The sequence below is a fragment of the Neodiprion lecontei genome, chromosome 5 (genome assembly GCF_021901455.1).
Source record: "Neodiprion lecontei isolate iyNeoLeco1 chromosome 5, iyNeoLeco1.1, whole genome shotgun sequence".
Taxonomy (NCBI): domain Eukaryota; kingdom Metazoa; phylum Arthropoda; class Insecta; order Hymenoptera; family Diprionidae; genus Neodiprion; species Neodiprion lecontei.
In genome coordinates this window covers 13,268,051-13,285,847 of record NC_060264.1, presented here as the reverse complement: position 1 = coordinate 13,285,847, position 17,797 = coordinate 13,268,051, and the positions used below count along the sequence as shown (strand labels likewise).

The 17,797-nt window shown below is 33.2% G+C and overlaps 2 protein-coding genes across 10 annotated transcripts in view; both read right to left on the bottom strand.

The window, feature by feature from the left end:
- The window catches only part of LOC107227349 (sodium/calcium exchanger 1), a 1,225,609-nt gene that overhangs the window by 828,205 nt on the left and 379,607 nt on the right, over positions 1-17,797 (bottom strand). For all 8 annotated transcript variants that reach the window (XM_046741324.1, XM_046741325.1, XM_046741326.1 and 5 more), the window contains exon 3: positions 10,256-10,347. In XM_046741324.1, the coding sequence (XP_046597280.1) occupies positions 10,256-10,347 (92 nt within the window). The remainder of the gene's footprint in view (positions 1-10,255; positions 10,348-17,797) is intronic.
- On the bottom strand, positions 13,870-15,605 carry LOC124294713. 2 transcript variants are annotated; one of them, XM_046741344.1, is made up of 5 exons: positions 15,545-15,605; positions 15,366-15,447; positions 14,907-15,149; positions 14,664-14,839; positions 13,870-14,121 (listed from the first exon to the last, which is right to left on the bottom strand). In XM_046741344.1, the coding sequence occupies exons 2-5, from the start codon at positions 15,425-15,427 to the stop codon at positions 14,111-14,113; spliced, it is 492 nt and encodes a 163-aa protein (XP_046597300.1). In that variant the 5' UTR covers positions 15,428-15,447; positions 15,545-15,605; the 3' UTR covers positions 13,870-14,110. The 2 variants fall into 2 exon arrangements, 1 of the variants encoding a protein (XP_046597300.1); XR_006904639.1 differs by lacking the exons at positions 15,366-15,447; positions 15,545-15,605 and adding an exon at positions 15,302-15,361 and having other exon boundaries at positions 13,870-14,839.

Sequence of the window (17,797 nt, the reverse complement as noted above, 5' to 3'; positions counted from 1 at the left end):
TAAATACATTATTTTGATATTAATTCTAACAGTTTTCAGGATTGAAAACATTTCCTAACCAAAGCTGAACTTGTAAAAAAGTGCGTAATGAATGCTGAAATGTTGCCCCGGATGTTGGTGGCAGTAAAGCTAAGTTGAGGGCAGATGACTTGCGTGCTACATCACCAAAACGATCCACTCGGCATTCACCGATTGTCGCTAATGTAGATTTGTACAACTTCAGCATAATATTTTCTCCAGCCTTTCTGATTTCTTCCCGAGAAGAATTACTGTTGTAGAAAACTTCTGCGTGTTCCTGGGCTGTTATATCATCTTGTAGCAACTTCAACAATGATTTCTTGCCTTTATGGAAAATAGAGCTTACCGTATCGCAGCCAGAGAAAGCATGTGCAAATAGTATGAATTTTCTTATCATAATGTTTTCGTGAGAAGTTATTACACTTTCTGACTGCTTCAAAATTTTCGGCTTCAGCATGTCGACGCTTTTTCCTTCGGGAGTAAGAGCAATTACTAATACCGTTAAGTCAACATCGGTACCAACCACGACGACTCGTTTATTAACAGTATTAGTTATATCGATTGCCGTTTGTACAATTAATAAATCTGCGTCTTCTGGAGCTTGAAATACTGATAATTGATGACGCCCTTCCAAGTAATAAATCAAATGTTCAACGAATCTAGATTTGTTTTTATAATTTGATAAGAATAGATCTTTTTCTCGTGGCGTTTCCATGTCTGGTGTAAAACTAATTTCGAGCGCTACTTTCTTGTTAACACGTCTATATCTCTCATATGATTTGATTCCTATATTGGATTGATTATACCCATCGAAAACTATGGTGGAATCAGAAGAATAATGTTTAATGATAAAAGATTCGTAGGCTGCGAAAACTTCATCAAATGTTGAATTTCTCGGCCAGCCAACCTTGTGAAGTAAGTAACCTCCATCAATCACGAACTTGACATCTACAAAATCTTTTTCAGTGTATGAAGTGCTATTTAAAGATTTATAAAGCTCGGATTTGTTACTTTCGCGCATGATTCCACTCTCATTAAAAAGAGCCATCGGATATGGTGATAACTCAAAAGATATTGCGTCTTTCATCAAATCCTTTTTGTCTACCAGACTAGCAGCAATCTTTTGAAAGAGCAATGTTGTGTTAATCGGAATTTTTTCATTATCTATCTCGATTACAGGGGTAGTTGCAAATAAAGTTTTGACACAGTTTAATTTGCTGTGTTTAAAATTTTCCGCATTAACATCAACCATTTTTGCCATACCTTCAAAACCTTTTTCAAAAGCTCGATGGCAATTTATCGTCTCATCACCAACTAGTCCGGTAGATAAAGATATCAGCTTTTCCGGTCGATGTTCGAAGATACCGTGATCATCGAGCCAGTATTTAAATATTTCAATATCTTCTTTATCTTGTTTTTGTCGACTAGATGTTAATTCGACGTGTTGATCGGATGATGCGCTTCTGCAATTAGTTTCTTGCTCCAATTGATCCAAAATATCAAACGCATAAGGCATACCTAATATAAATCGAGAAACGACACTTTCACTCATAGTACGACCATGTTTGGTTCCTTCTTTTCCTGTTCCAAAGAATCGCATTGCTGTCTGCTCTATTATCATGTCAGACCATACACCAGACCATGGTTTATTAGTCCTTCTGATTGTGAACAAGCCTCTCTCGGTGAAACTTAGGTATTCATCAGGATCCATAATGTCGCCTAACTTCTGCATATCCTGCAGATAAATTTGTGCGCCTTTGATGTAATTGAAGTGACCTGCAGCGTGAAATATTGGCAACATTTCACGAACGCACAATAAATGTAGGCCCCAATTTCCGTTCCTTTCAGCTTCAATAAATTGTACAGCAATCATAACCATATGAAAATACTGCAGCCAAAGTTCAGCCGTTGGACCTCGTGATTTGAGTGTTTCCAAAGCACTTGAAAACAAGTTGAACATTGCCCTACAGTCATCGTCCTCGTTTATAGAGTCCAAAGATGGAGGATTATCTTTGAAATCTTGTAACAAAGTTGACAGTTTGTTTTTTTTTTCATTGATAATTCGCTGCACACTCATGGTCAACGGAGGAGCTCTGCGAGGATCAAAACTTTTTATGCCAGCGATATTGTCATGACTGCAGATATTTTCTTCTGACTCGGCAGTCTTTGCAATCAACTCGCCGATCGCAGTTGCCGCTAAAATATGCACTCGAATACACAGTACAATTTAACATTTTTTCCACTGAGTTTGTCGCAAAAACAGTAGTAAATAGTTCCTTAATCCCTGAACCACCCATGATAGTACCCACTGCTTTTAAGTAAGACATGAGAAGATGGAAGCCACCCAAACGAAGCTGTACACTTTTCAACTCTTCGTCTTGAGTATTACAAAGAATTTGTTTAGCTTTAATCCAAAGAGCATAGTCAAACGTAACGAATCACGTTTTCATTTGAATCTGTTTAGCGTGATTGACCGCATAATGCAAGGCTGTATAAAATGTTTGAAGGTTACAAGGGTCTTGGTCAATTATTGGTAAAATAAGTACTCTCGACACACTGTACTGTATTTTATTAGAAACTTTTTCTAAAAATCCTCGGAGGCTTGGTAAGTTCCACACTTTTAGATAACGACCCCAAATGTAAGTCGTGTATACTGGTGTTAATCCCGGCTCAAAATTACCAAATTTATACTTCAGGACGTCTTCATATACTCGTATTATGGCTTTTAGTGAAGTACCACAATCATTATATTCTTTCAGCTGAAAATTGCCAAAAGAAGCAACTTCAGAGGCTTTAGGTAATTTTTTCAACTTTGATACCGGAGTATCTGTTCCTAGAGCAGATGGAGGATTAATTGCTACTATTCCAGCAGCTACATGTATTGTATTTTTGCCGTCAAGTGTTTGTGCATTATGATCGGCATTTTCATACACATACTGAGCAAAAACTGGTGGTGTTATAGTTGTTACTTCTGCTTTTATAGCCGATATTTCATGTAAAGCAACATCATAGTACGAAGAACACACCCCTAAGTTTGAAAGAAGATTCACAATAAGCTTAGAACCACTCTTGCGATTCACGTAAAGACCAGTAGCATGATGGAGAGTTGAGATGAATGACTTGGGACGTAGCGCGCAGACAATTGAATGTGCTAAATAATTTTTTTTTAGCTCCATTTTCTTCTGCTGATCATCATACGATGCAAATTCATCGGTTTTATTTCGATCTAGAAAAAAAAATAAATAAAAATATTTGTTATAAAACAAAACAGAAAGTAAAGCCGAGCATTGTAATTTTTACATACCTTCAAGTACGGTATTTTCGTCTGCAGGCAACCCAATATTCGTCGAACTATCCATCCTGAGATTCAATTTATCTTTCTTCTTCGTAAATTTTTCTAACATAACCTCATTCAAAAAAATATTTAAGTAATTGGGAATATCGTCTTCCACATTATCAAAAAAACTTACTGAAGTAGGATACGTTTTGCTATCATAACTAGTGCTTTTAATTTACCTCCGTATCATTTCTGTAGCAGTTTTAATGATTCTTAATTTTTAATCTTCTTTTTTCTCCTCTCTCTGTAAGTACCAGAACTCATCTACTGGAAATGATCTACTACCACAATAGCAGATAGTGATATCTTTTCGGGGACGTTTTATTATCGTGATGTCTTCGTTACATTTCAGTTTTAAGTATTTCAAAATTGTTCCACCTGATATCTCGTTGTTACCGACTTTTTTCAACTCTTTCGTGGAAAATTGACACTCGTCATGATTTTCAATGTAATTATATATTAACTGTAAGGTATTTTGTACGCGTGGATCCGGGATTTCAGTTGAAGTAGGTGCTTTCGGAATGTATGTAAATTTTTTAAAACAACGAGAATGATATCGAGCTTGAACATCGACTAAAGATGGTGTTGTATTAATAATAGAGATTACGTTTGCTGCGAGGTCATCATTACGTTCCTCTGCGACTTGCAACAACTTATCTTTCAGTGAGTCTGTAACAACTATACATTTGTTTCCACGTTCTTTAGCGTAACTTTTTTGACAAAATAGACACAGTGACTTAAAGTCGAAACTATCAGTGGAACTAGCCCGTGAAGATCGTCCCGGGCGTGGAGAATCTGCAGCTTCTGGAATTCTGAAAACTCCAGTCGAATACTCTAGATAACACTGATCGTGAACACGAATTTCAGTCGATTTCTCGAGCAATTTCTACTTGTCATCACCGTACTTTTTACTCTTTCTAATTAATGTTTGAATACCTTGTTTTTCAATATTCTTCACAACACCAACACTCAAAGTTTTCTCACACGCAAAACATAACCTCTTAATGTCCATGTTAATAAATGATACAAGCGATTACAATTAATTTAATTAACAATAAATACGTAACGAATAAATTAACTAAATTAGTAATAGATTATCTAATTTACTAATTACAGTTAATTTACAATATAAAATAATAAAAATTTTAATACACAACACACGCAACTACATATAGCAACAGGTGTACATTTACTGACTAAAAATATGTACACGAAATTCGCTGTTGTGTGTGTGAATATAAAAGTGACGTAAAAATCCAAAAAAATGTACCTTTCACCGTGTAATAATTTGAATAAATAAAAAAAAAATGATAAACAAATGGAATAAAAAATACAAAAAAATTATTTTTAAGCAGTCCAATAATTACTCTATAAAATTGTCTTGAATCACAAAAGCCGTAACTTCAATAGTTTACAAGATATCATCATTTAAAGATGGATGTAATGCTTTTTTTTATAAACAAATGTTTATAAAAATAGAACCATAGTAGATATTGAGGAGATAACAAATTTATTATGTAAATCAATAAGTTGTCTAAAAGATCGTCTTGAATGTTAAAGACCGTATCATCAATAGTTTGGAAGTTATAACAATTAATAAGTTGATAAAATAGTTGACAGCTTCAACTTTGTTGGGGTAAAGTATTTTAAAATTCAATAATGAATAGAGAAAAATTTTTTTTACAAATCTGATGCACATGGCTGTATTTGTAATTTTTTAAAGCAACGAAAAAAAAATAAAATGAAAATATAAATTTGTTTATAACAAATTGTGTATAAAATAAACAATGAAAATTCAAATAGAAAAAAAAATTTTTTTTATATTTATATTAACAATTGTAAATGATGATTTTTAGAAAAAAAATTATTTCTTAATAAATAATTTAAATGGTGGATAAATGAAAAAAACAGATATAAACAATTAAATAATTTTTTTAAGAAAAAATTTGTTTTTTAAAAATCATTATTTCACTAAGACAATAAAATGACCAAAAAAATTTTTCAAAAATATTCAACTTGTCTATTTGTTTATAATAAATTTTTAAACAATGCACGTTAAAAAATTTTCAGCCAAGCTAATAAACGCAACATATTAATTTAAAAACAACCAAAATTCAAGATTTATGAAAAAAAAATTTTTTCATAACATTATCCGGATTTTTCCATTTCTGATAACTTTGAAAAATCATTATAAACAAATGAAAAAACTTTTATAAACTTTCACCACTGAATCTTGTTTATTATTCATATAAGAAGAGCTCACAAAAGAAAAAAAAATTATACACCCATTTTTTAAACTTTTACAAGTGATTTTATGAAAAGTCAAGTCTACGAAAAATGAGTTAATTAACAATGAAATAACTTAAACGAAAATCGAGTTAAAAATTTTTTTTTGGTAAGACTACATTCCTTCAAGTGTCTAGATAACTCTATAAGTTATTAAAATTTTTAAATTAATATTGAATGTTATAAAAAAATTGTTTCGTGTTGCATGCTTCGCTAGGCGGTGACGCCTAGGCACCGAAACGGCCGCGCGGAGCCCTATTTTCAACGTTGAATTAAAATTATAAATAATAAACCTAGAATTCCGGGAGTACGGACTTTTCTATCGGAAATTTCCTCCTTTTTTAGGATCTTTTTTCAAAATTCATTTATCTTTTATATTTTTGAAATTATAGCTATAAAACGGAGACTCTATTTTTTTCTTTTCGTTTTTTGTTTATAACTATTAAAATTTTTAATGGCGGATTAATTAAAAAATACCGGTTTCATCATTTTGAATTTTGAATCCAATGCACCAATCGCCATATTTTTAAGACCATTCTAACGATTTTTCTCAGTAAACTCACTTCTCAACCAGACTAACTAAACATATCTTAAAAATGTCCGCAGCTGCAGCTAATTCTGCTTCTCCCCCGTATATTCCATTTTTATTCATATGTGATTTGTAATCACCAGGTGACCCAATCACAGCACCGTTTGACTCATTACCTGTAATAAAACCCGTAAATGTAGACCAATTATCCACTATATTTGAAACGATACTCAGTCTCACCTCTGCGTGTCGATCTTGAGTGTCGTATACACAATACGTCAACGCGCGAAAAAGACAATTCCCGTCGGGAATCATCTTTATAATTTTCGTTTGTATGTTCATTTTTTGCGCGTCAGAAACAGATACCCATAAAGATATTTGTCAAAGACTGTCATAAACAGCCGATGACAGCTGTCAAAGGGTTTGCTAGATGCTTTTTTTTCGTTTTTGGGATCTCACCCCACCGCCAACTTCATGCGTATACTATTGTTATTATAATCTTTTTCTACTATTGTTATTATAATCTTTTTTTACTATTGTTATTATAATCTTTTTCTACGTTCATTTGTTTGAAACTTTTTTATTAGATAGAGAGATAATCTTTTTCTACCTGTTCATTTTTTTGAAACTTTTTTATTAGATAGAGAGATTTACATCAGTGATTTCATTTATAAGTATTATTTTCCATTGTAAATTCGTAAAAACCTTTTTATTCGTATTTTATTTTTTGTACTTTGAGGTGGATCATTTTATGCTATATATCACTGTATAAAAAGTAAATAATGTTTCAATTTTCATTCTTAGTTTGACCAAAAAAGTTTAGGAAGAAAATATGCTGCTATTGCTTGCAGGCGTTTGCCGGGCACTCACTCGTTTGATGCAATCGCTAAAAAATTGTTTGATATCCCTTCTTCATTCGGTCTAACATCAGAAAATATCAGAGCAACAATTACTGACAACGGATCAAACTTTATAAAAGCATTTAAGGAATTCGGAGTTGATGTCTCACATAAAGATCTTTTTGGTAATTATTTTTTGTAATAAATTTTACTATAAATATAGATCATTAATAATAATAATAATTCAAGTTAGTTCAAATTTTTTTTTTTTTGTAGTTTAAAATTTGAGTTATTTTGAAGTATCACAGTTTTCATTTCTTAATTAATAATTAACTATTAAATTTCTTTTAATTGCATTTTGTCTAATTTCTTACGATTTGTTTTGAATGTTATCTAGATTTGTCTGAAATAACTTGCAATGATGATGATGATCAAAATATTCCTGATGCTTTTGACGATGATTCTGTTAGAGCTAAGGAAGAATTCGATTTAAAGTGCGAAACTGCATTGCCTCAACATTTGTGATGTGCTAGTCGTTCACTTAACTTAATAGCAACGACAGATATCAGTAAGGGTATTGAAGCGTCTCAAGTTTTGAAAAAAAAGCACATGAATGTTGCAAAGAAGTGTTCTTCTTTGTGGAAGCAATTACGATCTCCGAAAAAGAATGAATGCTTTAAATCGTATTGTCGTGTTGCATTGAAAAAACCAGTTATAACGCAATGAAATTCATTCTACGATTGTATAAAACAAATTTTAAGTGTGAAAGATAAATTGTTACAAGCAGATATTCAGTATTTACAATATAAATTTTCTAAATCTGATTTTGTCTATCTCCATGAGTATATTAAATGTACGTCAGATTTAGCAGTCGCGATAGATCGATTACAAGCCGATAACTGTCATTATGGCATACTCTTTCCAGAATTGGTTTGCCTCAAATCAAAGTTGCAAAAATTGCTTGAAAGTAGAAGCATTTCCATGTGTCAACTATTATTACAAACAATAATTGACAGTGTTAACATCCGATTCACGAATTTTTTCGATTTTCTTCAGTGTGGGAAAGATGCAGCCATAGCATCGGTATATCACCAGAAATTTAGAGGAAATTGATTGGGATAGTTTTCATCTGAAATTCAACTTAAAGTTTACAAATGGTTTGAAGATGCAATCAAGGCAGAAAAAATTGAAAGATCATATGAAAATTCCCAAAACACTGAGAATGATGAATACAACTTTGGAGATTTTAAAACTGATATTATTTAAAAATTTGAGGTTTCTGTAACTCAAGCTGCTGTTGATGTAGAAATCACAAATTATTCAAGATCCGCTATCCAAAATTTTGATACGCTTAATAATCATCCATTGGTCAAAAAAGTGTTTTTAAAATATAATACACCGTTACCATCTTCAGCTTCGGTCGAAAGACTCTTCAACTATGCTACAATAATGAACTTGCCTAAATATAACAGATACAGTGACACAAATTTTCAAATCCGAGTCTTAACAAAAGCAAATGCTTCAAAAAAGTTATAACTGATGACAAATCTAACTAATTGTTTTTTTTTATTGTTGTAAAATTCAATATTCTATAGAAAAATAGTTACATATGTATTTAATAAAAGAATTGTTGAGAATTTACTTTAAATAAAAAAATCTAACCACCAAAAAACGAATTTTTTTCAAAATTTATTTTTTTATATCAGTCAATCTTCCACCTGTGACACTTTTACGTCAAGATTTCGAATATTAACTGAAATAAATGGAAATAATTGAATGAATTCCCACTAGGCATTGAATTAAAGAATTGTAGCTCATTTTCAATAGAAATATTTTTTTTAATTTTAATTCAATTAAACTTGTAATCAAATAACATTTATTGACTAATTCAATAAAACTTGCAATAAAATAATTTCGAATTATTAATTTAATATTAATGGCGATAAATTAAATTTTTAATGGGTAATTCATAGATGAACAATTAGCATTATATATTAACAATATCCATTAAAAAAACTATGAGTAATGCATTGAATTGACATTGCAATTTTTGCAACTCCGGAGCCAACTTTGAGTATTGGAGAATTTTGAGTAGAGTCACGGGTTTTTGGTTGCGTCTCTTCCGTGTTTGAAATTAGGTGCAGCCGAATTCCATTGTACCGGGTCGAGCCACATTATCCGGTTTAAGGGTCACCTCTCGTGTAGGTCGCGAATCGTCGAAGGGGGAGTGTTCGGATTCGCGAATCGAGTCAGGACGCTGCGGGGAAAAGGTAAACTTTTTGAAAAGGTAGAATTGAGAAAATTGATTTAAGATAGTAATTAGGATTGCGACTAGCGCGGCAAGCACGGCCAGTTACAGTTTTTTGTCTTGAAAAACTCTGCTCTTAAGCGTATTAGTCAAGGTTGCGATTAGCGCTATACAGTAGAGGACGATCGCGGTTAGCGCGTCGAGTGAGGTTTTGTTTTAGTTTTTATCTAATGGGTTATTGTTTTGTCATTTATTATTAAAAGAAGTGACTAGCGCATGTAGGCTTGAGTTTTCTTTTAGAGTTAATTTCTCCAGTCTGTTTATTGGTTTTTGGATCGCGAGGAGCGAATTTTGCATTATTTTTTTTTGTTTTGTATCCCCGCTATTGCCAAATATAGGATTTTATTTTACTTCTTTTGTTAAATAGCGTGTGTTTTTCGAGTGTCTCTCTGTCTCCAACATTACCCCTTTCCTCTCCGCGGTACTGAGCTACCAAGCATATTCCCAAGGTATAACGCATTAACGATTCCGAGGCGGGTTAATCACGCCAGGTGCCCAACAAAATTTCGCGGAAAATTTTCTTGTTTGGATCTAGCCTACATCGCGGGACGTCGAATTACTATGTACGCGGTAAGTTTACGGTCGTTTTCTCAGAGTGACCGAGGTACGGTCAAAATCCACTTCACAGTGCATGGTACAGCATGTTCTTTCCCTCACTGTAATATATGCATGTGAGTCATAACTTACGATCTCAAAGCTCCTGTGTTTGTGGCCTAGAATACATGAAAGTTCTACACCGGGAGATGATGTAGAAGTGGGTAAGATAATTGTCCCACCAACAAGCAGCTCATGGGATAACCAATTATAATAAGTTTGTCATGGGTTTTTATTTATGTAGAATGTCTGCTCACGCGTCGATGTGTCACTTATTTCTACATATTCATTTTAGTAGTTTACGAGAAGTACATATAATGCGAATCTATGATAAATGAGCTTACCTCCTTGCAGCTGCGGTTCCCCAAGTTCAACGTAGAATAGAGCATCTTTTTCATAGGAGTCCTCCTCAATTATTGTCAATGTTATAAACTTCCTGAAATAACAAGAACATGCTTCAGATGTATTTGATGTTATCAGAGTCATGAACTTATGCTAATGACAATATTACATGTTTTTGTTACGTGTGCCGACTTTGTTAATTAATGCCGTTTTACTGGATGTGCTATATCACACTGATGTGAAATAAAACTACTCAATTCAGAAAACAAACGAGGAACAGTGTGATACAAAGAATTAATTCATTAATACCAGAGCAAAAATCACTAACGTCACTAGATTTACTAGGCAATTGAATTTTGAAAAGTTCATATCCAATTGCATGTAACGGACCGGATTCGTTGTCACATTTGATTTGGGTATTGATCAGTTGTTGAAGGTAAGTTGAATTTTTCTTATAAGTTCACTGAAATCGATAAACATCAACTTGAATTAGAATTCAGCGTGTTTTCAAGTTTATGGCAACGGCGGTTATGCATGCGCATTCATAGCGGACTGTGGGCTCGTCAATATTTCGACTTATTTAAAAGGGGTGTTATGGTACAGGCGAAAGGAAGATACGAGGTTTCATAGGTTGACGATAATTTTTCAGGTAGAGAATTTTTAGGGATTTTTAAACTTGCATGTAATGCTTACAAGGTAAGTCTTTTGGTGTCCCAACGTCGAACGGTTCAAAAATAATTTTTTTTCTTATTCGTCGAAGTCCCCAATATAAAATGCTACAGCCATTCACCTGCAAATTGAGATTTACAAAACTTGTGTATTTTCGAAATTGATAATTTTCGAATTTCGACCACCTGTATATTAGAGTGTTTCAAAAAAAACCGACTATTTTTTTTTTTTTTTCGAAGAACATTGAAAAATCTTCCGAGTGTCCCTCAAAAATGACCTCGGTAAAATATGAGCTCTTAATATTGATATTTAGAGGTGGCGATTCTCAATTTTCTATTTCCCATTTGAATAACATGGAAAAAAATTTTTTTTAAATTTAGAATTTTATTGCTCGAAAACGAATCAGTGTGAAGATATAAACAAAACATATTCTTGTAGGAAATTTTACGCTCTACAAAAAAGATCTGAATAAAGACTTGCGTAAGGAAAGTCGTTTCGGAGTTATCAGGCCTCAAACATCGAAACGTTTGGAATAATGATGTTTTAAATTTATAAATGCTACAAAACTGGCTCATATCACTTAAGTACACAATATTATTGATTTTAAAATTGAAACTATAGACTCACTATGAAATGTTAATCAATAAATTTCATTAATTAACGATATGAGTCAGTTTTGTAGCATTTATAAATAATAACATCATAATTTCAAACGGTTCGATGTTTGAGGCCTGATAACTCCGAAACGACTTTTCTTACGCAAGTCTTTATTCAGATCTTTCTTGTAGAGCGTAAAATTTCCTACAAGAATATGTTTTGTTTATATCTTCACACTGATTCGTTTTCGAGCAATAAAATTCTAAATTTTTAAAAAAATTTTCCCCATGTTATTTAAATGGGAAATAGAAAATTGAGAATCGCCACCTCCAAATATCAATATTAAGAGCTCATATTTTACCGAGGTCATTTTTGAAGGACACTCGGAAGATTTTTCAATGTTCTTCGAAAAAAAAAAAAAATAGTCGGTTTTTTTTAAACACTCTACTGTATATTTTTAACGACCCCATGTATCGGAGCAATTCAAAGCGGGAAATCCGCTGCACGTGAAACCCTTCATATTTAAGAGTGATAAAAAATAAAAGATTTTCCAGTCTTTTTGTTCAAAATTTTGAAAAATGTGGAGAAAGACATCAGTTACAGATTCTGTTGTCATCAATAATAGTTTTGGGTGGAAAAACGAACCAAAATCATGATATACTATGATCATTACTTTCAAACACACGCGCGCATCTCCGACCCACAATTGTTTCGAACCCGAAAGTCACTTGATACTTGAGAAGCGATTAAGAATGATACTACCAGAAAGATGCAGTACTGCCATAATGATAACGTCTGAGTATGTAGTTACACCGATAATTCGTAAAATGTAAGCAACGATACGTATGTAATTTTTCATTCATAATTTCGGGATTAAAGGTAAACCATTGTGATGTCTTTTATTTTTCTGACATTACCACATGTGCACACCTACAAGTGAATTTCGGATGATGAATTCTCAAAGACGAGAGCATACTTTTCAAATGTTGTGTGACAAGATGATTCCTTATTCAATATTGTTGTGGGTAAAATAGTGGTGGGAGATGACAGTTAAATCGAAAGTAACGAAAAAAATTATTATAAAATATTCCGTTGACAGCTGAGACACGTATTCATACACTCACAACGTCAACATGGCTACCGCTAAAACGACTGCGATAACATTTCGGTTGTTTAAGGATTCACGGCACTTAGATACCAATGGAATTTATTTCACCCACAACAAAACAGATGCCTGAATAGGTTCATTGCAACTCCGTTATTGGTTAAGCTCTATTTACTGATATTTTACGACATGAGAATACAGTGATATTAGATGGCACCACCATCAACTTTTCGACTTAGCGCTGACTTGGCGAGGCCGGATCACAGCCGAGCGTAAATTTCTATGTGCCCCGTCCGCTGCACACGCTCACCTATGCACAGCTTGCGTGGTGCACCACACACACAGCTTGCGCAGGTAAACCACAGCTAGCAGCTCCGAAAGTGTCGAGCAATTCATTTTTGAGTTTTGACCGATATGCCGAATCGACGCTGATATATCCAGGTGAGTATTAGAACAGAACATGTGAAACTAATTATATTTATTATGGCTTGCCGGATCATCGAAGTGGCCATATGAAATTCGTGTCAGTTCAGCATAACTATGCGAAATTTGCTCGTATAACCTAATACTTATCATTGTTTACCTCTAACGAAAATGTCTCTACCGACGCATAATTGAAAAGTGATGATAAAATCCCTTAACAAATTACTTTGAAGTACATTATTCCTTATTCTGCTTTCGACTTTAGAAAGAAGGTTATTGTGAGACTTTCCGTCAAATGTTGGGATACATATCTTTATTCCAATACTGCGAAAATGAAGTTTCAATTGTGAAATATGTTACCTAGTGGGAGAAAAATTGGTTGAGATTACTGCGGTTATAGTCTATAAATCTGATCGGTAAACTTAATTTTATGAGTATAAATAATCAAATCAACATTTGTGGAATAGGATTCCGAACAATCATTTCATCTTTCCTTACACCGTAGCAATGTTTCTCGTACAGTACTATAATCAAATTCCGATGTAAAAATGAAATTATCCATCATGCTATATACCGGGACAATCTGTTGAAACCACTGATATATATATACACTGGATTGGATATTACCGTATACTCTACGTGTAAGCTCGTGTGTCCAATTGAACACTTGAATTTCCGCCATCTTGTACAGAAAGTTGTCACAGAATGCGCGCTAGATTTGAACTGCGTAAAATATGCTATTTAAATCTAACGATATATTCGTCACACAAAAAAAGTTTTTGACGAGTAAAATAATGTTTGATACATTAAATGAAGAACAAATCATTTTTTCGAAGGTATATTATTATTTACAATTATATGATGTAAAAGATCATTAAATAATATGACGAAAAACTTGTATTTAAGCGTGATTTTTCTTTATGTTCAAAAGAAGTCCTCAATTCTAAGAAGTTTCCGTCCATTATCCTTTATCCTATGGTGGGCTGAATTTCATACGGATTATTCAAAAATTTGTATAACACTAATTCAACCGTTAGGGAATCCATTTACCATCCATTGATCATCAAAGTGGAGCTTAAGACATGTAAAAAAAGTTTTGAATTAAACTATATCGAATTGGGTGAGTAAAAACTTTATTCAAAAATATGGAGAATAAAACATTCCTTGCAAACGTTAAGGAATTTTTATAGAGTTGCGTGCGATAAACCACAACAATATAATTAGTAGTATCAATCCACAATCCATTCACATGAAGAAAAAGTTACAAGCACAATCAAAAGAAAATAAAAAAGATGTACATATCTGAGCATGCAAATCAGGTACAAATGTGTAGGTGCTCATGTAATTTGGTTACATTCACTGTGGTGGGCCGATCGGATTCATCCTGAAATTCGGTCTGCTGCAAGTTTTCACCTACAGATAAGTTACTAATAAATAACGACAATGGAAATACACAGAAATGTGTCACACACGATTTTTCTGTAACAGAGCACTTTATAATCTGTAGGTAATTAACCGCTTCGACGACATTGACGCAATAGTGCATCACATCAACGTGTCTTTATGCACACTGAGTTTTCTCTGACCTAAAAGGGATTAATAGTTTCAGATCTTACCAAATAACATTGGGATACTGCCTTTTCGTAAAGTTATATAATTTTTACTTTTCTTCTGAAAGCAAGAGAGTTCAAAGTGGTCGGAACACAGAAAGCTATCACTTGATGGAGACCACGGACCAATGTTTATATTTGCGATCCACTGCTCCATAATATCAGGTTCATCCAATGGGAACCTACATAACAAGCAAAGTTTAAATTTATTAATTCACACGTTATGTTGCATTGAGTAACGGTACTTACTTGAAGAATGAATAGCCACGTCCATATTCCCTTAATCGGTGACAAGATGAACACTCTGATTTTGGGTTGTCAAATATAGTTGGTACACTGTTCTTTTTCAATGTAATTAGGAATCCTGTCCTATCAAAGCAGTCATTTGTAAAATGAGCCGAACACAATGTGCTATTTCGGTTTGGCTTCCAGTCCTTCCTCTTCATTTCTTTTAACCACTGCTGAAGGCGCAACACATCTTTCACGGGAAATCTACATATCGAATTATAATTTAATCCCTGAGTCAATAATACCCGAGTTTTCAATTTCAATTATAATAAGATCGGTTCATAATTCAAATATTGTGAATTTTTACTGACACGATTCGTACGTTATAATACTCGTTAAATATAATTAGTAAATACTTCGTATGCTGACATAACCTCTGCAAGTTATCATTTGCAGAACGCTTCAGCGTTGTATACTCACTTGTGAAATGATCGCCCACAATATTTTGATTGCTTTGTTTTGCAAAAAACGCAGGTACTCATTGTTACCTCAATAATTGTTACTGTAATTTTCCAACACAATCGATTATATACACATACATATATCACGTACATATTTATATATATCTGAAGTGACAAGAATCTGTACAAAATGGCTACCGTTCAATTGGCGTGACGGCACCACGCTTAAATCCAATCCAGTGTATATATATATCAGTGGTTGAAACTATACATACAATGCGCATGCGCCAAATTATTCAATCTCATTGGTCTGTGAAATCGCCCTGCGGCGATGTTTTCGTCTGCTCAGCAGGGGGCCAACGTACATAAAATGAGACAATACTCAAGAGTTGTAAATCTCTCGCGCATAAAACTGCGGATTGAGGTTATGTTCCTGTTTATTTTTACGAAGCGTGAATTGTCTAAGAATAGTATCGTTTAGCAATACCGTGGTCGATATCGAAAAATATTCAACCGACGCAAATATCAAATGATACAGAAATTGGATGTTATTTACTGAAAGAAAAAATATGAAATTCAATGTGAAACGTCATTAACAAGTCGTAGTCTGGACAAACAGAGTTCGGTGGGTAAAAACAACGTTTATTGTGAACAGATTCTTCATTTACATAAGATTGAAAATGCGTCTCATTAACGATTTATGTTTTCTGAATTTTATTGGAAATTAGTTCTATCCAAGAATACCAAAAAATCCTGTCTGATAATAATAGCTTCTAATATTTTCAGGTACAAAATAATTCATTGTCAAAGCGGGACTAAATTTGTCAGGCATGGAAGCATGTGGGTAAATTTATAATTACGTGACCTTTGACTATTACAATATTTTAACATGGATTCAATGATAAAATTCGTTGTTTTTTTTCAGCAGGTTCAAAATTCATACTTTAATTAACACGAAGAAAATTATGCCTTACCTGATGGTCAAAACGTTTAGGTGGCAAGGATCCTGGTTTCTCGAGCGGTGCAATCATTATAACCATCGAATCTGGTTATTTCATCAGGCATAAGGTGCCAGAGTGAATTTCATCAGGCCATCGCCACCTTCTTAACATCAGTTGAGGCAAAATTGAAGAGCGGGATATACTACAGATCATAATAGCTGAATATCCCATCATTTTACTTTGATCGAGCCAATAGCGATAAGTTTGTTACTTAACCGTTGCTGACAATTCATTCTACCGAGGAATCATTCTGTGCACCATTGTAATTCAAGCATTATTATTTACCAGCATTGTTTTTCAAAATTTACGCCATTTAATTTGGTATCTTATTTTGAAGCTAACTTTTACTGTCTTTGGCATTAGATTCAGATAAATAGTTTTTCAAGTCCTCAATTAGATTGTGGGGTTGAATTTTGTGAGGCAAACTGAATCAATCTAAATCTAGAATTGTTAAATAACTTCAGTTGAAAATAACTTTAAATTTAATCTCAGTTGACGGTGACATCTGGCTAGCTAGTTGCACGATAACTTAAAACCAAATTCAATTTTACACTCTTTGTAGGGTCCTACGCTAAGACTGAAAGCTTGTGAATCTCCATTTACCGCAAATATTTCTGCATTTCATGTTAGCATTGTCCGAGGTAAAACAAATCTCATTTTGAGATTGGAAATGGAACCTGAAACGCAGAAATTATTCAGTAGCACGAATTGAAAACCAAGAATTTTATAATGGTTCCTGCAACAAAGGGACTCTTTCCAAGTATCCTTATTACAAGGTGATGTTCGGAGGACTATGAACAAGATATTGTATCGGATTACATTATTTGAAAAAAAAATCTTCATGAACTTCGTTGAAAATTAGATATTCATTTATTTTGATGGAACAAGGGACACAATCGTGAATCCGATAAGTCAATATCCTCGTAATAATGTTCTGACATTAATCTAAAACATGATTGTCCTTGAAGCTAATTGTGACGTTGAGGCGCATTTTGAGAAAGTTAATTTTCAACTTGTGTCACAGGATGTGATCTACGTTCCTGAGTTCTACGGTTCCGATTAGATTTTCTTTGTTTTGAACCGCACTAACATGAAATACAGAAATCATTTTAATAAATCTAATATTACTAGAATTTTCAATTTGAGTATTAGGTTCCTTCCATTCATTTAATCGCACATCATTGAAAATTTGCGAAATGAACTCTGATGATCATTGGAAAATTTTTAATATTAGTCGCAATAATTTATTGAACGGAAAAAATACATTGACTACCGACTATTTGTAAATTTTGTTGAACTATTTTCGAGAAAAAAAAGATTCACAGTTCTATTACAGATAGTGAGATATTTAAATTTCTTGAACGCTCGGTTCAATGTTTCATTTTCAATAGTGATGAAATTAAATATTACTACTTGAAGTCAGAAGCAGAATTGGGCAGCAGAAATTACT